Source organism: Puma concolor, chromosome C1 (genome assembly GCF_028749965.1).
Source record: "Puma concolor isolate L17-30 chromosome C1, mPumCon1.1.hap2, whole genome shotgun sequence".
Lineage (NCBI taxonomy): Eukaryota > Metazoa > Chordata > Mammalia > Carnivora > Felidae > Puma > Puma concolor.
In genome coordinates, this window is record NC_141674.1 from 105,807,128 (window position 1) to 105,824,167 (window position 17,040).

At 38.7% G+C, this 17,040-nt stretch overlaps 1 protein-coding gene across 11 annotated transcripts in view; it reads left to right on the forward strand.

The window, feature by feature from the left end:
* RPRD2 (regulation of nuclear pre-mRNA domain containing 2) overlaps positions 1–17,040 on the forward strand; it is a 107,623-nt gene that overhangs the window by 49,917 nt on the left and 40,666 nt on the right. For all 11 annotated transcript variants that reach the window (XM_086718107.1, XM_086718104.1, XM_086718105.1 and 8 more), the window contains exon 2: positions 1,156–1,285. In XM_086718107.1, the coding sequence (XP_086574233.1) occupies positions 1,156–1,285 (130 nt within the window). The remainder of the gene's footprint in view (positions 1–1,155; positions 1,286–17,040) is intronic.

The following is a 17,040-nucleotide window of genomic DNA, read 5'->3' on the forward strand; positions in this document are numbered from 1 at the left end:
GGCTAGATTAGGGAAGAAAAGGAAAAGAAAATGAACGTTTTTTTTATTTTTTTATTTTTTTAATTTTTTTTAACGTTTATTTATTTTTGAGACAGAGAGAGACAGAGCATGAACGGGGGAGGGTCAGAGAGAGAGGGAGACACAGAATCTGAAACAGGCTCCAGGCTCTGAGCAGTCATCACAGAGCCCGATGCGGGGCTCAAACTCACGGACCGCGAGATCGTGACCTGAGCCGAAGTCAGACGCTTAACCGACTGAGCCACCCATGCGCCCCGAAAATGAACGTTTTAATAAAAGAATGGTTTAAATAATAGATCAAAGACTGTGGAATTGATAGAGAAAAAATTGAGTAAAAATAGTGACTAAAGTTAGAGAAAATATAGAACTTAGATCTTGATGAACAGATAGAAGGGGAGTAGGAGGCTGTGGTCAGAAAAGGGGATTTTAAAATGCACAGAAGAGTGGTTCTTGGAGGTCACTGAATTTAAGATAAGATATTGAGAGACTGGAAAATGTGATGGATCATCCAAAAGGACATTAAACTTGTCTAGGATATAATGAAACTTGGGGTGGTTTTGCTTGAGGTTCTAGAAGGCAGATTGATTTGGCCTTTGAAAAACTTGATCTAGGTGTGTGGTAAAATTACTTATGTCCTAGGACCTAGTGCTGTAAGTAGCAGATAGCAGGATTTAGGTGTATCTGAGTAGTATGTGGACTAGTTGATTAAAAAAAAAAAAAAAGAGTCTATCTACAATAATAATGTAGAGGAGGTTAAGCAGTTTGCCTAAGGTCACATTCTGGGTGGTTCTAAAGCCCATACTCTTTCCATTAACCCTGGTGTATTTGGAGTTAGCTGAGCTTCCGGAGAACAATTTCATTTTAGCTTCTCCAGAGATAATGAGGTTTTTAGTGCCAAACATCTACAAAGTGAAATGGAAATCTACCCAAGGAGCACCTTGAACAGAAAATTAACCTGAAGTAGTCAAGGTTTTTAGGTACCAATTTCAATAAATTGATCCATTAGTTCATTTTTCTGTTTATCTGTTATACACCCATATAATAGTTTACACAGTTTGAGAATACTGTATTTAGAATAATTGAACTAAGTGTAATTTGACTCATTTGGTTTAATTTATTGTCTTTTGTCATTTCTAGCTGCCTATCCCCACCGTTTGAATCTCTTCTACCTTGCTAATGATGTCATCCAGAACTGCAAAAGGAAAAACGCAATCATTTTCCGTGAATCATTTGCTGATGTCCTTCCTGAAGCAGCTGCTCTAGTGAAGTAAGTAAATTCTTACTGCTTTTTGGGATCTAAGCTTAGAAAATTACAAATTTTAGTTCACCTTTTTACCTGTTAGTAAGAATTGTTAATAATTCTACATGCTTAAAGACCGAAGGATATTTTGCTCAAATTGTTCATGTAACTTTCCCACTAATACACATATTTTTCTTTTAAACATTCTTTCTTCTCTCTTTTTTTTTTTTAATGTTTTTATTTATTTTTGAGAGAGAGAGAGATCAAGTTGGAGAGGGGCACAGAGAGAGGGAGACAGAGGATCTGAAGTAGGCTCTCCACCAACAGCTAAGAGCCTGATGCAGGGCTCAAACTCTCAAACCCTGAGATCTTGACCTGAGCCGAAGCCAGACCCTTAACCAACTGAGCCATCTAGGCGCCCTTCTTTCTTCCCTTTTTGAAAGCTTGTTTGTTATTTACTCTCTCCCTCTTTACTACCTTGACCATATATATCTCTTGGTCATATTCTTTGGTTGGGAGTACTTTCCAACTGTTTCTTCTGTTTCCATATTCTTTTACACATTTCCTTTCTTCTTTCAGTCTTTTTGAAATCTTGCACCCTCTATGACATCTGTGTAATTAAAGAGATATGGAAATATTTATTCCCAACCTCGTATTGATTTATTCTATCCTTAATGAAATTGTATGCAGTGTTTCCAAAGTATGGAATACTTAACATTTGATCTTACTTTTACTCTGTATTAATAGTGTTTTCCTGGGGCGCTTGGGTGGCGTAGTCGGTTAAGCGTCCGACTTCAGCCAGGTCACGATCTCGCGGTCCGGGAGTTCGAGCCCCGCGTCGGGCTCTGGGCTGGTGGCTCAGAGCCTGGAGCCTGTTTCCGATTCTGTGTCTCCCTCTCTCTCTGCCCCTCCCCCGTTCATGCTCTGTCTCTCTCTGTCCCAAAAATAAATAAACGTTGAAAAAAAAAAAAATTAAAAAAAAAAGTGTTTTCCTGGTGTTTCACCCATATTTGCAAGTTGTTTATTTGGTTTAAGAGGCATACACACCCATCTGGAGGATAAACAATTATATGGAACAATCAAAATAGTTAAATATTAACTCAAATTATATATTGACTAGCATAGTATTATATGCTTGTATAAATAATGTGACTATTGCATATTACCGATCCATTTGTTAGTATTAACCCATTAAAAACAGAATGATCTCTTTTCCTTCCTTTGGATTATTAAGTTGAGGTGTTTATTTTGGTCCTACTTGAATGTGCTGTGTAATACAGATTTATACCCACGTCAGAGTACATAAAATGGAGGTGCCTGGCTGGCTCAGTCAGTAGAGTGTGTGATTCTTGATCTCCCACAGTTTGTGTAGAAATAGGTTATAAATTCAAAATTGTTATACAAATGTTATTTGCAACTCACGGTGACTAACTTTGCAGGGAAGCATATTGAATTTTATTATTTCTTTTTACAAAATGAGAAAACTGAAGCCCAGTGCAGTTAAGAAATTGCCCAAAAGTAAAATGTCAATTTAGTAAAAGAGGTGAGAATAGAATTGAGATTTTTTTCTGACTCTTAGTCCCCTATTTCTTTCTTTTTTTGTTGTTAATTTTCTTTTTTTTAATTTACATCCGAATTAGCATATAGTGCAACAATGATTTCAGGAGTAGATTCCTTGATGCCCCTTACCCATTTAGCCCATCCCCCCCCCACACTCCCTCCAGTAACCCTGTGTTCTCCATATTTATGAGTCTCTTATGCTTTGTCCCCCTTCCTGTTTTTATATTAATTTTGCTTCCCTTATGTTCATTTGTTTTGTCTCTTAAAGTCCTCATATGAGTGAAGTCACATGATACATGTCTTTCTCTGACTATTTTCTCTTAGCATGATACCCTCCAGTTCCATCCACGTAGTTGCACAGGCAAGATTTCATTCTTTTTGATTGCTGAGTAATACTCCATTGTATGTATATACCACATCTTCTTTTTTTTAAAATTTTTTTTTTCAACATTTATTTATTTTTGGGACAGAGAGAGACAGAGCATGAACGGGGGAGGGGCAGAGAGAGAGGGAGACACAGAATCCGAAACAGGCTCCAGGCTCTGAGCTGTCAGCCCAGAGCCCGACGCGGGGCTCGAACTCACGGACCGCGAGATCGTGACCTGGTTGAAGTCGGACGCTTAACCGACTGCGCCACCCAGGCGCCCCTATACCACATCTTCTTTATCCATTCATCCGTCGATGGATGTTTAGGCTCTTTCCACACTTGGACTATTGTCGATAGCACGGGGGTGCTAAACATTGGGGTGCATGTGCCCTTCGAAACAACACACCTGTATCCCTTGGATAAATAACCTAATAGTGTAATTGCTGGGTCATAGGGTAGTTCTATTTTTAATTTTTTGAGGAAGTTCCATACTGTTTTCCAGAGTGGCTGCACCAGCTTGCATTCCCACCAGCAATGCAAAAGAGATCCTCTTCCTCTGCCTCCTCACCAACATCTGTTGTTGCCTGAGTTGTTAATGTTAGCCACTCTGACTGGTGTGAGGTGGTATCTCATTGTGGTTTTGATTTGTATTTCCCTGATGATGAGTGATGTTGAGCATTTTTTCATGTGTCAGTTGGCCATCTGGATGTCTTCTTCAGAGAAGTGTCTATTCATGTCTTTTGCCCATTTCTTCACTGGATTATTTGTTTTTGTTGTTGTTAATTTTTTTAATATTATTTATTTTTGAGACTGAGATAAAGTGTGAGTGGGGGGAGGGCAGAGAGAGAGGGAGACACAGAATCTGAAGCAGGCTCCAGGCTCTGAGTTGTCAGCACAGAGCCCGATATGAGGCTCAAACTCATGAACCGCAAGATCATGACCTGGACTGAAGCTGGACACTTAATAGACTAAGCCACCCAGACACCCAGCCACCTGTTACTTCTATTTTACAGTATAGTCCGCCTAAACTTAACTTACAGTTTTTCATTTTTTTTAATGATTATTTGAGAGAGAGAGAGAGAGAGAGAGAAAGAGCACCAGCAGGGGAGGGGGTCAGAGAGAATCCCAAGCAGGCTCCATACTGTCGGCATGAGCCCCACAGGGGGCTTGATCTCACAAACTGTGAGATCATAACCTGAGATCAAGAGTCAGATGCTCAACCAGCACCCAGGCGCCCCTTTTTTTCATTTTTTTTTAAATGTCTTACTTACAGTTTTTCATCTTATAATGGCCCCTTAGTAATTTAAATTCTTGTCTCTACATTTCTTAGTTACCAGAGGCTGATTATTTTCCTGTTTCTCCCTCCTTTTCTCTCTGCCTTTAAATTTCCCATTATCTTCTCTATTTGATGTATTTATATTATTATGATATTCTTCTAACTACTTTCTCAGTGTCTGATATCCTTTTCATTCACTTCGGGCTATGATGATTTAACACTATAGGCTCTGAACCAGTGTACCTGGGTTTGAATCCTGGTTCTGCCACCTTCCAGCTATATAACTTTAGGCAATATAAATTAGCCTCAATTTAGGGGAGGTGGGAAGTGGGTAAGCTAAATGGGTATTAAGGAGGGTACTTGTGGTGAGCACTGGGTGTTGTATGTAAGTGAATGAATCACAAAACTCTACTACTGAAACCAATATTATACTAAATGTTAACTAACTGGAATTTAAATAAAAACTTGAAAAAGAAAAGTAAATAAAACTAGTGGGTTTCCACATCAAACCCATAAAAAAATAAATTAGCATCAGTTTTTTTATCTGTATATTCTTATCTGTATAAATCTGCCAATAATAGTACCCACCCCATAGAGCGTGGGAACTAAATGAGTTAATATTATATAGAGAGAGTGCTTAGAAAAGCCACTGGCATATAATGAACACTTAATAAGTGTTAGTTGCTGCTGTGATGTTGAGGTTGACAATAACGATTACTCCTGTGATTATTATTAACAAATTAATGTTACCAAATCACTGTTGTGACCCTTCTTTTAAAAATATTTTTAGGGGCGCCTGGGTGGCGCAGTCGGTTAAGCGTCCGACTTCAGCCAGGTCACGATCTCGCGGTCCGTGAGTTCGAGCCCCGCGTCGGGCTCTGGGCTGATGGCTCAGAGCCTGGAGCCTGTTTCCGATTCTGTGTCTCCCTCTCTCTCTGCCCCTCCCCCGTTCATGCTCTGTCTCTCTCTGTCCCAAAAATAAATAAAAAACGTTTGAAAAAAAAAAATTTTAAAAATATTTTTATATTAGAATATAATTTAACACATTCCTTTCCATGTTTGTTATTCTTTGACTCTCAAACCAATTATATAATTAGAGGCAAAAAGTATTATCTTCATTTTGCAGATGAGAATACTGGTAATAAATGATACAAAACTACTTTAAGATAGGAAATTGGGGACACCTGGGTGGCTCCGTTCTTGGGGCACCTGGGTGGCTCAGTCGCTTGAGCATATGACTCTTGATCTTGGGGTCATGAGTTTGAGTCCCATGTGGGGTGTAGAGTAAATACTTAAATAAATAAAACTTTGAAAAAAGAATGTAGAAGGTAGGTATGATTACAGATGTTCCAGACCATAAAAGAATAATAGGAACGGCTTTATTCCAGTGAATTTGGAAATTTAGACAAAATGGTTAAGTTCATCAAAAATACAAGTAACTAAAATGGCTCAAAGAAAAAATTGAGGACTTAATAATCCTATAACCACCGAATAAATTCGATCAGCAGTCAGAAATCTTTCCATAAGAACATCTCCCTGTTTTGCAATGGGTTTGCCACCCGAACACAAGTGTCATGAAAACCACCGCTAAAGCCAAGCCAGAATGGTAAAGGAGAGGATTTATATCAACACTGGTTGTTGTTGGAAAACAAGTCTGCCACTGCTGGCCACTTGATCACAAATGTGATGGGATGAAAAATATGAGAAAGCAGCTGCTTTTATGTGAATGGGCTCCTTCAAGTACTCCTGGATCTTCGATAAATTGAAAGCTGAATGTGACCATGGCATCACCATTGATCCCTCCCTGTGAAAATTAAAGACAGCAAGTCTTATGTGATCCTCAGTATGCTCCAGGACACAGACTTTATAGAAAACATGATTACAGGTACATCTCAGGCTGACTGTGCTGTCCTGATTGTTGCTGCTGGTGTTTGGTGAATTTGAAGAAAGTAACTCCAAGAATGGTCAGACCTATGAGCATGCCCTTTTGGCTTACACATGGGGTATGAAACAACTATTTGTTGGTATTAATAAAATGGATTCTATCAAGCCGTCCCACAGATAGAAGAAATACAAGGAAATCATTAAGGAAGTCAACACCTAACATTAAGAAAATTGCTGGGGTGCCTAGGTGGCTCGGTCAGTTAAGTGTCCAACTTCAATCCAGGTTATGATCTCGTGGTTCATGGGTTTGAGTCCCACATCGGGCTCTGTGCTGACAGCTTGGAGCCTGGAGCCTGCTTCAGATTGTGTCTCCCTCTCTCTCTCTCTGCTTCTACCCGTCTCGTGCTCTGTCTCTGTCTCTCAAAAATAAATGTTAAAAAAATTTTTTTTAAGAAAATAGGCCATGCCCCTGTATGAATATTTTATAGCAGTTCTGTAACTCATTTTCAGTAGCTGTGTTAATGTGTTTGTGATTGCATTTTTTGGTGTGTTTTTTTGGTGTGGGGTTTTTTGTTTTTGTTTTTTTCGGTGATTGCATATTTTGGCATGAGATGATACTACTTTATCAGAAGCTAATGAGAACAGATTAAATATGGCTTTAATATATACATAATTATTTGCATCAAATGAAGGCACTAATGATTTCACCATATGCTGTGAAAAATATTTTCAGTAATTTAGATGAAGAAAAATGGTGAAATAATTGAATAGTAAGTATTATAGGCTTGATAAAATGAAAACAATTTATATGTTATCATGCTTGCATTGCAATTTGTAATTTGTTGTTAAAAGAGAGAGTGCAAGCAGGGGAGAGATAAGAGAGAGGGAGACAGAGAATCCAAACCAGGCTCTGCACTATCAGCACAGAGCCCCACATGGGGCTCAAACTCAAGAACTCTTGAGATCATGACCTGAGCCAAAATCAAGAGTAAGAAGCCTAATTGACTGAGCCACCCACCCAGTTTCCCGTGGTATTTGCTTTATACTTACTTTGTAAATCTAATTTGTAGTTGTTAAAGAATTATAGAATGTAACCAATGGGATCATAAAACTGTAAAAAGATATATGGAGACTTTGCGATTACCTTCATAGGAAATCCAAGGGCTAAAAAGGATTTAGCAGGGTTGCTGGGTACAAATCAACATCTAGGAATCAATAGGTTATTTCAATATGTCAGAAATAACCAACCAAAAAATACAGAAAAACATTCATAACAGTAACAAAAGTTATAAAGCCATATTTGGTATCTAGAATAAAAGGGTGTTAAGACTTCTCTGGAGAAAATTATAAACTGTTACAAAAGGTAATAGCATGTAAGTGTAGTACACTTTAATAAAAATCCCAATAGGACATTTAAAGAAACTTGTTATACTGATTCTAAAGTTCATATAGAAGAGTCAATGTCTAGAAGTAGCCAAGACTGTTGGTTAGCAGTGAGTAGGACTTAACTTACGAAACATCAAGATTTATTATTTGACTATAGTAATTATAAATGAATGTAGTATCAGTGTAAGGATAGATTTAAGGAACAAAACAGAAAGCCCAGAAATGGAACTATACATATGTGGGAGAAGTTGTAATGGTAGAAGTGCATTACAAATCATTGGGGGAAAAATGAACTCTTCAATAAGTGAGTTTGGAACGTAGGCTTTCCGTGCAGAAAAAATAAAATTAAATGTTAAATGTTTTAATATATCCCAAATAAATTGCCTTAGTGTATAAAACAAAACTTTTAAAACACGGGCACCTGGGTGGCTCAGTTGGTTAAGCATCTGACTTGGATTCAGGTCATGATCCCACAGTTCATGAGTTTGAGCCCCACCGTAGGCTCTCTGCTATAGATCCTCTTTTCCCCTCTCTTGCTGCCCCTCCCCTACTTGCTCTCACTCTCTCTCTCTCTCTCTCAAAAATAAATAAACATTAAAAAAAAATTTATAATTAGAAAAATGTTAGAAACAAATCTACTTTTATGACTCTAATGGTTAAAAAGCTGTTATATGGGGCGCCTGGGTGGCGCAGTCGGTTAAGCGTCCGACTTCAGCCAGGTCACGATCTCGCGGTCCGTGAGTTCGAGCCCCGCGTCGGGCTCTGGGCTGATGGCTCAGAGCCTGGAGCCTGTTTCCAATTCTGTGTCTCCCTCTCTCTCTGCCGCTTGCCCGTTCATGCTCTGTCTCTCTCTGTCCCAAAAATAAATAAACGTTGAAAAAAAAAAAATTTAAAAAAAGCTGTTATAAAGACACAAAGAACTGATAATAAAATATTTATGAATTTAATTACATCAGAATTAGAGTTCTGCATTATATAAGACACCATAAAATTAATGACAAGTGACACACTAGGGAAAATATTTGTTATAGGCAAATAAAAAAGATAAGTTGTAGGGGCGCCTGGGTGGCGCAGTCGGTTAAGCGTCCGACTTCAGCCAGGTCACGATCTCGCAATCCGGGAGTTCGAGCCCCGCGTCGGGCTCTGGGCTGATGGCTCAGAGCCTGGAGCCTGTTTCCGATTCTGTGTCTCCCTCTCTCTCTGCCCCTCCCCCGTTCATGCTCTGTCTCTCTCTGTCCCAAAAATAAATAAACGTTGAAAAAAAAAAAAACTTAAAAAAAAAAGATAAGTTGTATAAATGGAGATTATTTTAGGAGATACAGAGTAGCAAGTTTTTAGAGGTAAAATCTATCTTCATCTAATTTCTAAACTCCAAGGTTTTTGATTAAATACTGATTATTTCCTTAAGTTGACCTATTATTTAGTCTTCCATTCAGTCAGTTAGCAGATATTCACTAAGCACCTGATACATGAAATCCCAGAAATAAGATATTGATCAGAAGTACTCCCCTGAGTGAGGTACAAGATTGTGCTGTTTAGCTCTGTTTATTTTGACTGTGATTCCTGGGCACCTCCTCCTGTACTCTTTTTCTTTTTTTTTTTTTTAAGTTTATTTATTCTGAAAGAACGTGAGTGGGGGAGGGGCAGAGAGAGAGCGCAAGAGAGAGACAACTCCAGGCAGGCTCCACACTGCCAGTGCAGAGCCCCACATAGGGCCTGAATCCACAAAATCACAAGACCATGATCTGAGCCGAAACCAAGAATCCAAAACCCAACTGACTGAGCCATCCAGGCACCCCATCCTTCTGTACTCTTCATCAACTTTATGCTTTGAAATAATTTGCCAATACTTCGCTGTTTTAAAGTCAGAAATGGGGGGGGGGTGCTAGCAAAGGAAGCATCTGTTGGATATCTTAGCAATTCTATAAGGTCAGCTTGTTGTTTGTTACTTATAAGTCAAACAACACAGTTTATAATTAATTTCTTGTGTTGTATGTGGTAATAATTGTACATTCTGTAGAAATTGAGATTGTGATCAGTAATGGCTAAAATAGAGGCCTAGAATAACAAGGTAAGTAAAACTGCCATTCTGGGTTTTGTTTTGGTTTTATTTTCACAGAATTCCTAAATATGAGAGAGAGATGGTTGAACTGTAGAAGTTTGAGAGTTCTGTGTTTGTATAAATAATGAACAAATTTAGGAATTTTAGAGCCAACAAATTAGTAAAAATCACTTTTACAAATGAAGAAACCTAGAGATACCTGGCTGGCTCAGTTGGTGGAGCATGGGACTCTTGGTCTCAGGGTTAAGTTCAAGCCCCTATGTCAGGTATAGAGATTACTTTAAAAATAAAATCTTTTAGAAAGTTTTTTGTTGTTGTTAATTTTTAATTTTCTTTAGAGAGAGAGAGAGAGAGAAAGTGGGGAGGGGCAGAAGATGAGAGAGAGAGAGAGAGAGAGAGAGAGAGAGAGAGAGAGAGAGAGAGAGAGAATCCCAAGCAGGCTCCATGCTCAGCACAGAGCCCCATGCGGGCTTGATCCCACAGCCCTGGTATCATGACCTGAGCTGAAATCCAGTGTTGGGCCACTCAGCCGACCGAGCCACCCAGGTGGCCCTTAAAAAATAAAATTAAATAAACAAACAAACCAATCTAGCCCCCCAAAGACTTCTTACTAAACCAGAACTAAAACCTCTGGTTTCTCCATCTTGGGTGCTGCTTTTACAATATTATAACCTGGTCTTAATTGTATATTTTCTTAACAGTTGCTACTTTTCCAATATATTTTACTTGAGGACTTCATAGTGAATAGTTTGGTTTGAAAATAACCAAAACCAGTTGTCATGTATTCAGTTACTATTTAGTGAGCACCTTGTAGGTGCCCAAGAAACAACAAATAAGTTATTATCTCTGCTGTGAAGAAGCTCTGTAGTCCAGTTGGAAAGACATACATTTATAGATATTATGATTTGACTTCTGGCTGAATGGCCAGCCATCAATTCCAAAGGATTCCTTTTTTTATAAAACAGTTACATTCTTGACAAAACATAAGCTGACCTAGCAATAATGGACATAGTAGACTATCAGAGCTGACGTTAACCAATATGCCTATGTCAATACCATGCGATCTGGGGGTTAGACTGGGACTCTGGAGAAAAGAGATAAAGTGATTTCGAGTCCTGAACACCCCTGGCTTATGGTGTAAATTTTCTCTCGAAGAATACATTTCCTTCTTAGACCACCAGGAACCCCATAGATTAAAATCAAACAGATATGTGCTTATAATCAAAAATAACCAAACACATTGGAAGACAGACCACTGTGAAGGAGAATCAACAGCTTTAGATCCCCTTACAGTGAACTTCAGATAGAATTATCAGAAAGAATATATAAGACAACTATGTGAGAAATGTTAAAGATTAAATGGAATAAAATGAACAATGGATAAGATATGTAGATAGATTTGAAAAAGAACCAACAGGAATTCTAAAAAGGAAAAAGATTAAGCTAGAAGTTAGTTCTGAAGAGGGGCGCCTGGGTGGTTTAGTTGGTTAAGTGTCTGACTTCAGCTCAGGTCATGATCTCACGGCTTGTGAGTTCGAGTCCAGTGTCAGACTCTGTGCTGACAGTTCAGAGCCTGAAACCTGCTTCGAATTCTGTGTCTCCCTCTCTCTCTGCCCCTCCCCTGCTTACACTGTGTCTCTATCCTTCAAAAATAAATAAACATTAAAAAATATTTTTAAAAAATTTAAAAAATTAGTTCCGAAGAAATTAAATGCAGCAGTTGGAGAGAGGTGGAAAAAAGATCGGAATGAGAGGCTTAATTAATATCAAATAACTTTCCAGAGGAGAGAACTTCTGAGTTCTTTTGAAGAGGTAATAGCTGAGAACTCTCTGAAAATGATGAAAAACATGAATCTGCAGTAAAGCTACATAACATACACTAAGCAGGATAAATAAAAAAGAAGTCCACACCCAGTCATTGTAATAAAATTACAAAATCAAACCAAACCAGAAAATAACCAGTGTTAGGATGGGGAAAACCTTCTATGTTTCTGGTAGGAATGTAAAATGGTGTAACTGCTATGGAAAACAGTTTGATGATTCCTTAAAAACACTAAACATAGAATTTCTGTATAAGGTAGCAGTTCTGCTTTTGGTTCTTTACTCCTCAGAAATGAAAGCAGCAACTCAAATATTTGTACATGAGGGTTCAAAACAGCTTTATTCACAATAGTCAAAAGGTAGAAGCAACCCAAGTACCAATTTTCAGAAGAATGGGTATGCAAGATGTGGTTCATACATAAAGTGGAATGCTATTCAACCCTAAAAAGGAGAGAATCCTGCATGGATGAACCTTGAAGACATTATGCTAAGTGAAATAAGCCAGTGACGAGGACAGGTACCGAGGTGCCTAGCTGGCCCAGTCGGTGGAGTGTGCGACTCTTGATCCTCAGGGTTGTGGGCTCCAGCCCCACATTGGGTGTAGAGATTACTTTGAAAAGAACTTAACAACAAACAAAAACAAAAGGACAAGTATTGTGTGATGACATTTGGATGAAGTAACTATAGTAGTCAAATTTACAAAGTACAGTGGTGGTTGTAGGGGACAAGGGGAGATGATGTTTGATGGGTATAGAGTTTGAGTTTTGCAAGATGAAGAGAGTTGTGGAGATTGATTGTACAACAGTGTGAATGCCCTTGACACTACTGAACTGCACACTTAAAATGGTGGAGGGCACCTGGGTGGCTCAGTTGGTTAAGCGCGTGACTTTGGCTTGGTTAAGTGTCTGACTTTGATCTTCTGTTCCCACCTCTTCTTTGCCCCTCCCCAACTTGCATGCATGCATGCATGCGCTCTCTCTCCTCTCTCTCTCAAAAATAAATAAACATTAAAAAAATTGCTAACATATCTAGAATAAGCATATCCAAATAGAGACAATAAACAGATAAGTTGTCAGGAGCTAGGGGAGGGGGTAACAGGGAGTTAATTGTTTAACAGGTACAGAGTTTCTCATTTTTTGTTTTTTGGGTTTTTTTTCCCCTTAATGTTTGTTTATTTTGAGAGAGAGAGAAAGCATGAGCAAGGGAGAGGCAGAGAGAGAGAGAATCCCAGGCAGGCTCTACGCTATCAGGCTGTCAGCACAGTGCCCGAGGTCAGACTTGACTTCATGAACCATGATATCATGACCTGAGCTGAAATAAAAAGTTGGACACTCAAGCACTGAGCCACCCAGGCACCTCCAGAGTTTCTGTTTAGGATAATGAAAAGTTTTGGAAATAGATAGTGCTAGTGGTTGTACAGCATTGTGAATATAATTAATGCCATTGAGTTAACACATTTAAAAAATGGTTAAAATGGCAAGCTTTATTTTACCACATAAAAAATAAAAAACAATGCTAAAGAGAAGACAGAAAGACATCCCATACACAAGACTACAATTAGATTGACCACAGACTTCTCAACAGCAACGGTGGAAGCCAGGTGGCAGTTGTGAAAAGTATTTTATAGCATTTATAGGTACAAAGCAAAACTACTTGCAAGAACCATTCAAACCTTATAAAGACAATTCCAGAGAAACAAAAGCTGAGACAATTTACCATAAGTAAACTTTTGTATCAATTTTAGTCTGAGAAGTTAGTAATAGGAGGGATAGTGAGTCATACTAGCAATAAAATATGTGAAATATTTAAAAATAGCCGTAATAGGAAATATGTTGAAACCTTTATGAATAAGTTCTTTTGGGGAATGTTGAATACAAATTCATAAATATTAATGCTTTGCTACAATGAGGAATAATGTGTTGATAATTCTTCAGTGTTACTAGAAAGTTAATCCTTTCTCCACATTAGTATCGCAGCCTAATTAATTCAAATTAAAAATACCAAAATTTCCTCTCTTTTGGAACTTAGCATTACTCTAAATTTACTCTGGAAAAATAAACAGGTGAGAATATAAGAAATGTTTTGAAATGCAGCTGTACTGAAGGAAGATAAGCTAGCTATAGCTTTGGAGATAATACAGTATAGCTGACCCTTGAATGACATGGGTTTGACCTGCTTGGGTCCACTTATACCTGGATATTTGTCAGTCAGTAAAGTAGTATAAATGTCTTTTCATTATGATTATAATAACATTTTTTTCTAGCTTTATTTTTTTTTTAATTTTTTAACATTTATTTTTTGAGAGACAGTGTGAGCAGGAGAGAGGCAGTCACAGATTCTGAAGCAGGCTCCAGGCTCTGAGCTGTCAGCACAGAGCCCGACTCAGGGATCAAACTCGCGAACTGTGAGATCATGACCTGAGCTGATGTCGGATGCTTAATTGACTGAGCCACCTAGGTGCCCCTCTAGCTTACTTTATTGTAATACAGTATATAATACATAGGACATACAAAATACGTTAATCAACTGTGTGTGTTATTGGTAAGGGAGCAGTAGGCTATTAGTAGTTAAATTAATGGGGAATCAGAAGTTGTGTGTGGATTTTTAACTGCAGGGATTTGAGGTCAGCACCCCTAACCTCCCCCAACTTTGTCCAAGGGTCAACTGTATAATGTAAAAATGGGTTAACAGAACAGAATTTGCAGCCTATGAAAATATTAATAATTGAATATATGCTAGAGGAAGCACAGTATATCTAAGGAAAAGAGAAGTTATGATATTGGAACAATTAATGGGAGATCTGTTTAGATTAGAACTTGACTTTATATCCTATACCCAGTAGATTTTAAATGAATTATGCAAATAGGGGTGTCTGGGTGGCTCAGTCAGTTAAGTGTCCGACTTCGGTTCAGGTCGTGATCTCACCATTCCCGAGTTCCATCCCTGTGTCGGGCTGTGTGCTGACAGCTCCGAGCCTGGAGCCTGTTTCAGATTCTGTGTCTCCCTCTCTCTCTCTGCCCCTTCCCCGCTCGTGCTCTGTCTCTCTCTCAAAAATAAACATTAAAAGAATTTTTTTAATAAAGTAAATTATGCAGCTATTTTTTTTTATGTTAATCATTAAAGGAGAAATAAAAGAAAATAAGTTACAGTTTTTTAAGTCTCTGGTAGATTCCCTATACTTACAAAGTGGCAGTAGAGAGCACTTTTTATTTTAACAAGGCTGTGTTTTAAAATTACATGTTTTATGGAGCACCTGGGTGGCTCAGGTGGTTGAGCGTTCAACTCTTTTTTTATATACATACTTTTTTTTTAATGTTTATTTTTGAGAGAGAGACACACACAGAGTGCAAGTGGGGGAGGGGCAGAGAGAGAGAGAGAGAGGGAGACACAGAATCCAAAACAGGCTCCAGGCTTGGAGCTGTCAGCACAGAGCCTGATGCAGGGCTTGAATTTATGAACTGTGAGATCATGACCTGAGCCGAAGTCGGAGAACGCTTAACTGACTAAGCCACCCAGGCACCCCGAACGTCCTACTCTTAATTTTGGCTCAGGTCATGCTCTTGCAGTTCATGGGTTTGAGCCCTGCATCAAGCTCCTCTCTGTTTGAGATTTTCTCTCTCTCTCTCTGCCCCTCCCCCCACCTCAAAATAAACTTAAAAAAAAAATTCTCTTGTAAAATGTAACTTAATGTGCAGGGGCGCCTGGGTGGCTCAGTCGGTTAAGCGGCTGACTTTGGCTCAGGTCATGATCTCGCGGTCAGTGAGTTCAAGCCCTGTGTCGGGCTCTGTGCTGACAGCTCAGAGCCCGGAGCCTGTTTCAGATTCTGTGTCTCCCTCTCTCTGACCCTCCCCCGTTCATGCTCTGTCTCTCTCTGTCTCAAAAATAAATAAACATTGGGGCGCCTAGGTGGCTCAGTCGGTTAAGCGGCCGACCTCGGCTCAGGTCATGATCTCGCGGTCCGTGAGTTTGAGCCCCATGTCAGGCTCTGTGCTGGCAGCTCAGAGCCTGGAGCCTGTTTCAGATTCTGTGTCTCCCTCTCTCTGACCCTCCCCCATTCATGCTCTGTCTCTCTGTCTCAAAAATAAATAAACATTAAAAAAATAAATAAATAAATAAATAAACATTAAAAATTTTTTTTTTAAAAATTAAAGTGCAGAATGGGCAAAGGTATTTGTAATGTTGGCAAAATAATTAATATTTTATATATAAACTTAATCCTTAGATAAACACTAAAATGCTAGTGAGCAGATAGGCACAGTTCACAAGAGAAAATATTACCTCATTCCATTGATCAGTTTTAGTGTTATTAAAGGTGGGGTATCCAGACATTTGTGTATGTCCTGATAGGATACAGTATAGAGTATATAGTATCATTAGTTAAGTATTCACTCTCCCAATTTAAGCATGTATGTAATGCAAATAATTTTCATCTAGAAGAAATTCAGGCAGTGGAACAAGTTAAATGACACCAACAGAAGCAAATAAATAAAGCTAGAGTGTGGAATGTTCTGCGGGAGAGCTGACCCCTCAACTGCAGCATTAGTAAATGGCATGGGAAAAATACTGAGAACAATGTAATCTAATTGCTCTAGATTAAAAAAGATTTAAGAGACATAACCAAATGCAATGTGTTGACCTTCTTTGAATCCCAATTCAAACAAACCAACCATAAGTGGACATTTTTTAAACATTCAAGGAAATTTGATTATAGAACAAATGAAGATGGTGCCAGTGAATTATTGTTAATTTTATTAGGCATGGTAGTAGCACTATTGTTGTATAACCAACTGTTAGAATTTTTTTAGAGTAGGGGCAAAATGACATGATAGCTGGGATTTGCTTTAAAATACAGTAAAACCTTGGGGCACCTGGGTGGCTCAGTCGGTTAAGTGTCCGACTTCGGCTCAGGTCATGATCTCATGGTCTGTGAATTCGAGCCCCACGTCGGGCTCTGTGCTGACAGCTCACAGCCTGGAGCCTGCTTCAGATTCTGTGTCTCCCTCTCTCTCTGACCCTCCCCCATTCATACTCTGTCTCTCTCTGTCTCAAAAATAAATAAACATTAAAAAAAATTTTTTTTTAAATAAAATAAAATACAGTAAAACCTTGAATGTAACTTGTATTGTGACTGTTCCTCAAAGTGAGCAAACATTTCTAACAAATTTTAACTTGATAAATGAGTGATGTCTCGCAATATGCCAAATGTCACATGATCACAACTGACCCGATGGTTCTTGAAATTCACTTTGATATACGAGTGCTTTGGTTTACAAGCATGTTTCTAGAACGAACTGTGCTCACAAACCAAAGTTTTACTGTAGTGCAACAAAGTGGCACCTGCCTGGCTTAGTTGGTGGAGCATGTGACTCTTGATCTTGGGGTTACAAGTTCAAGCCCAACATTGGGTGTAGAGATTACTTAAAAAT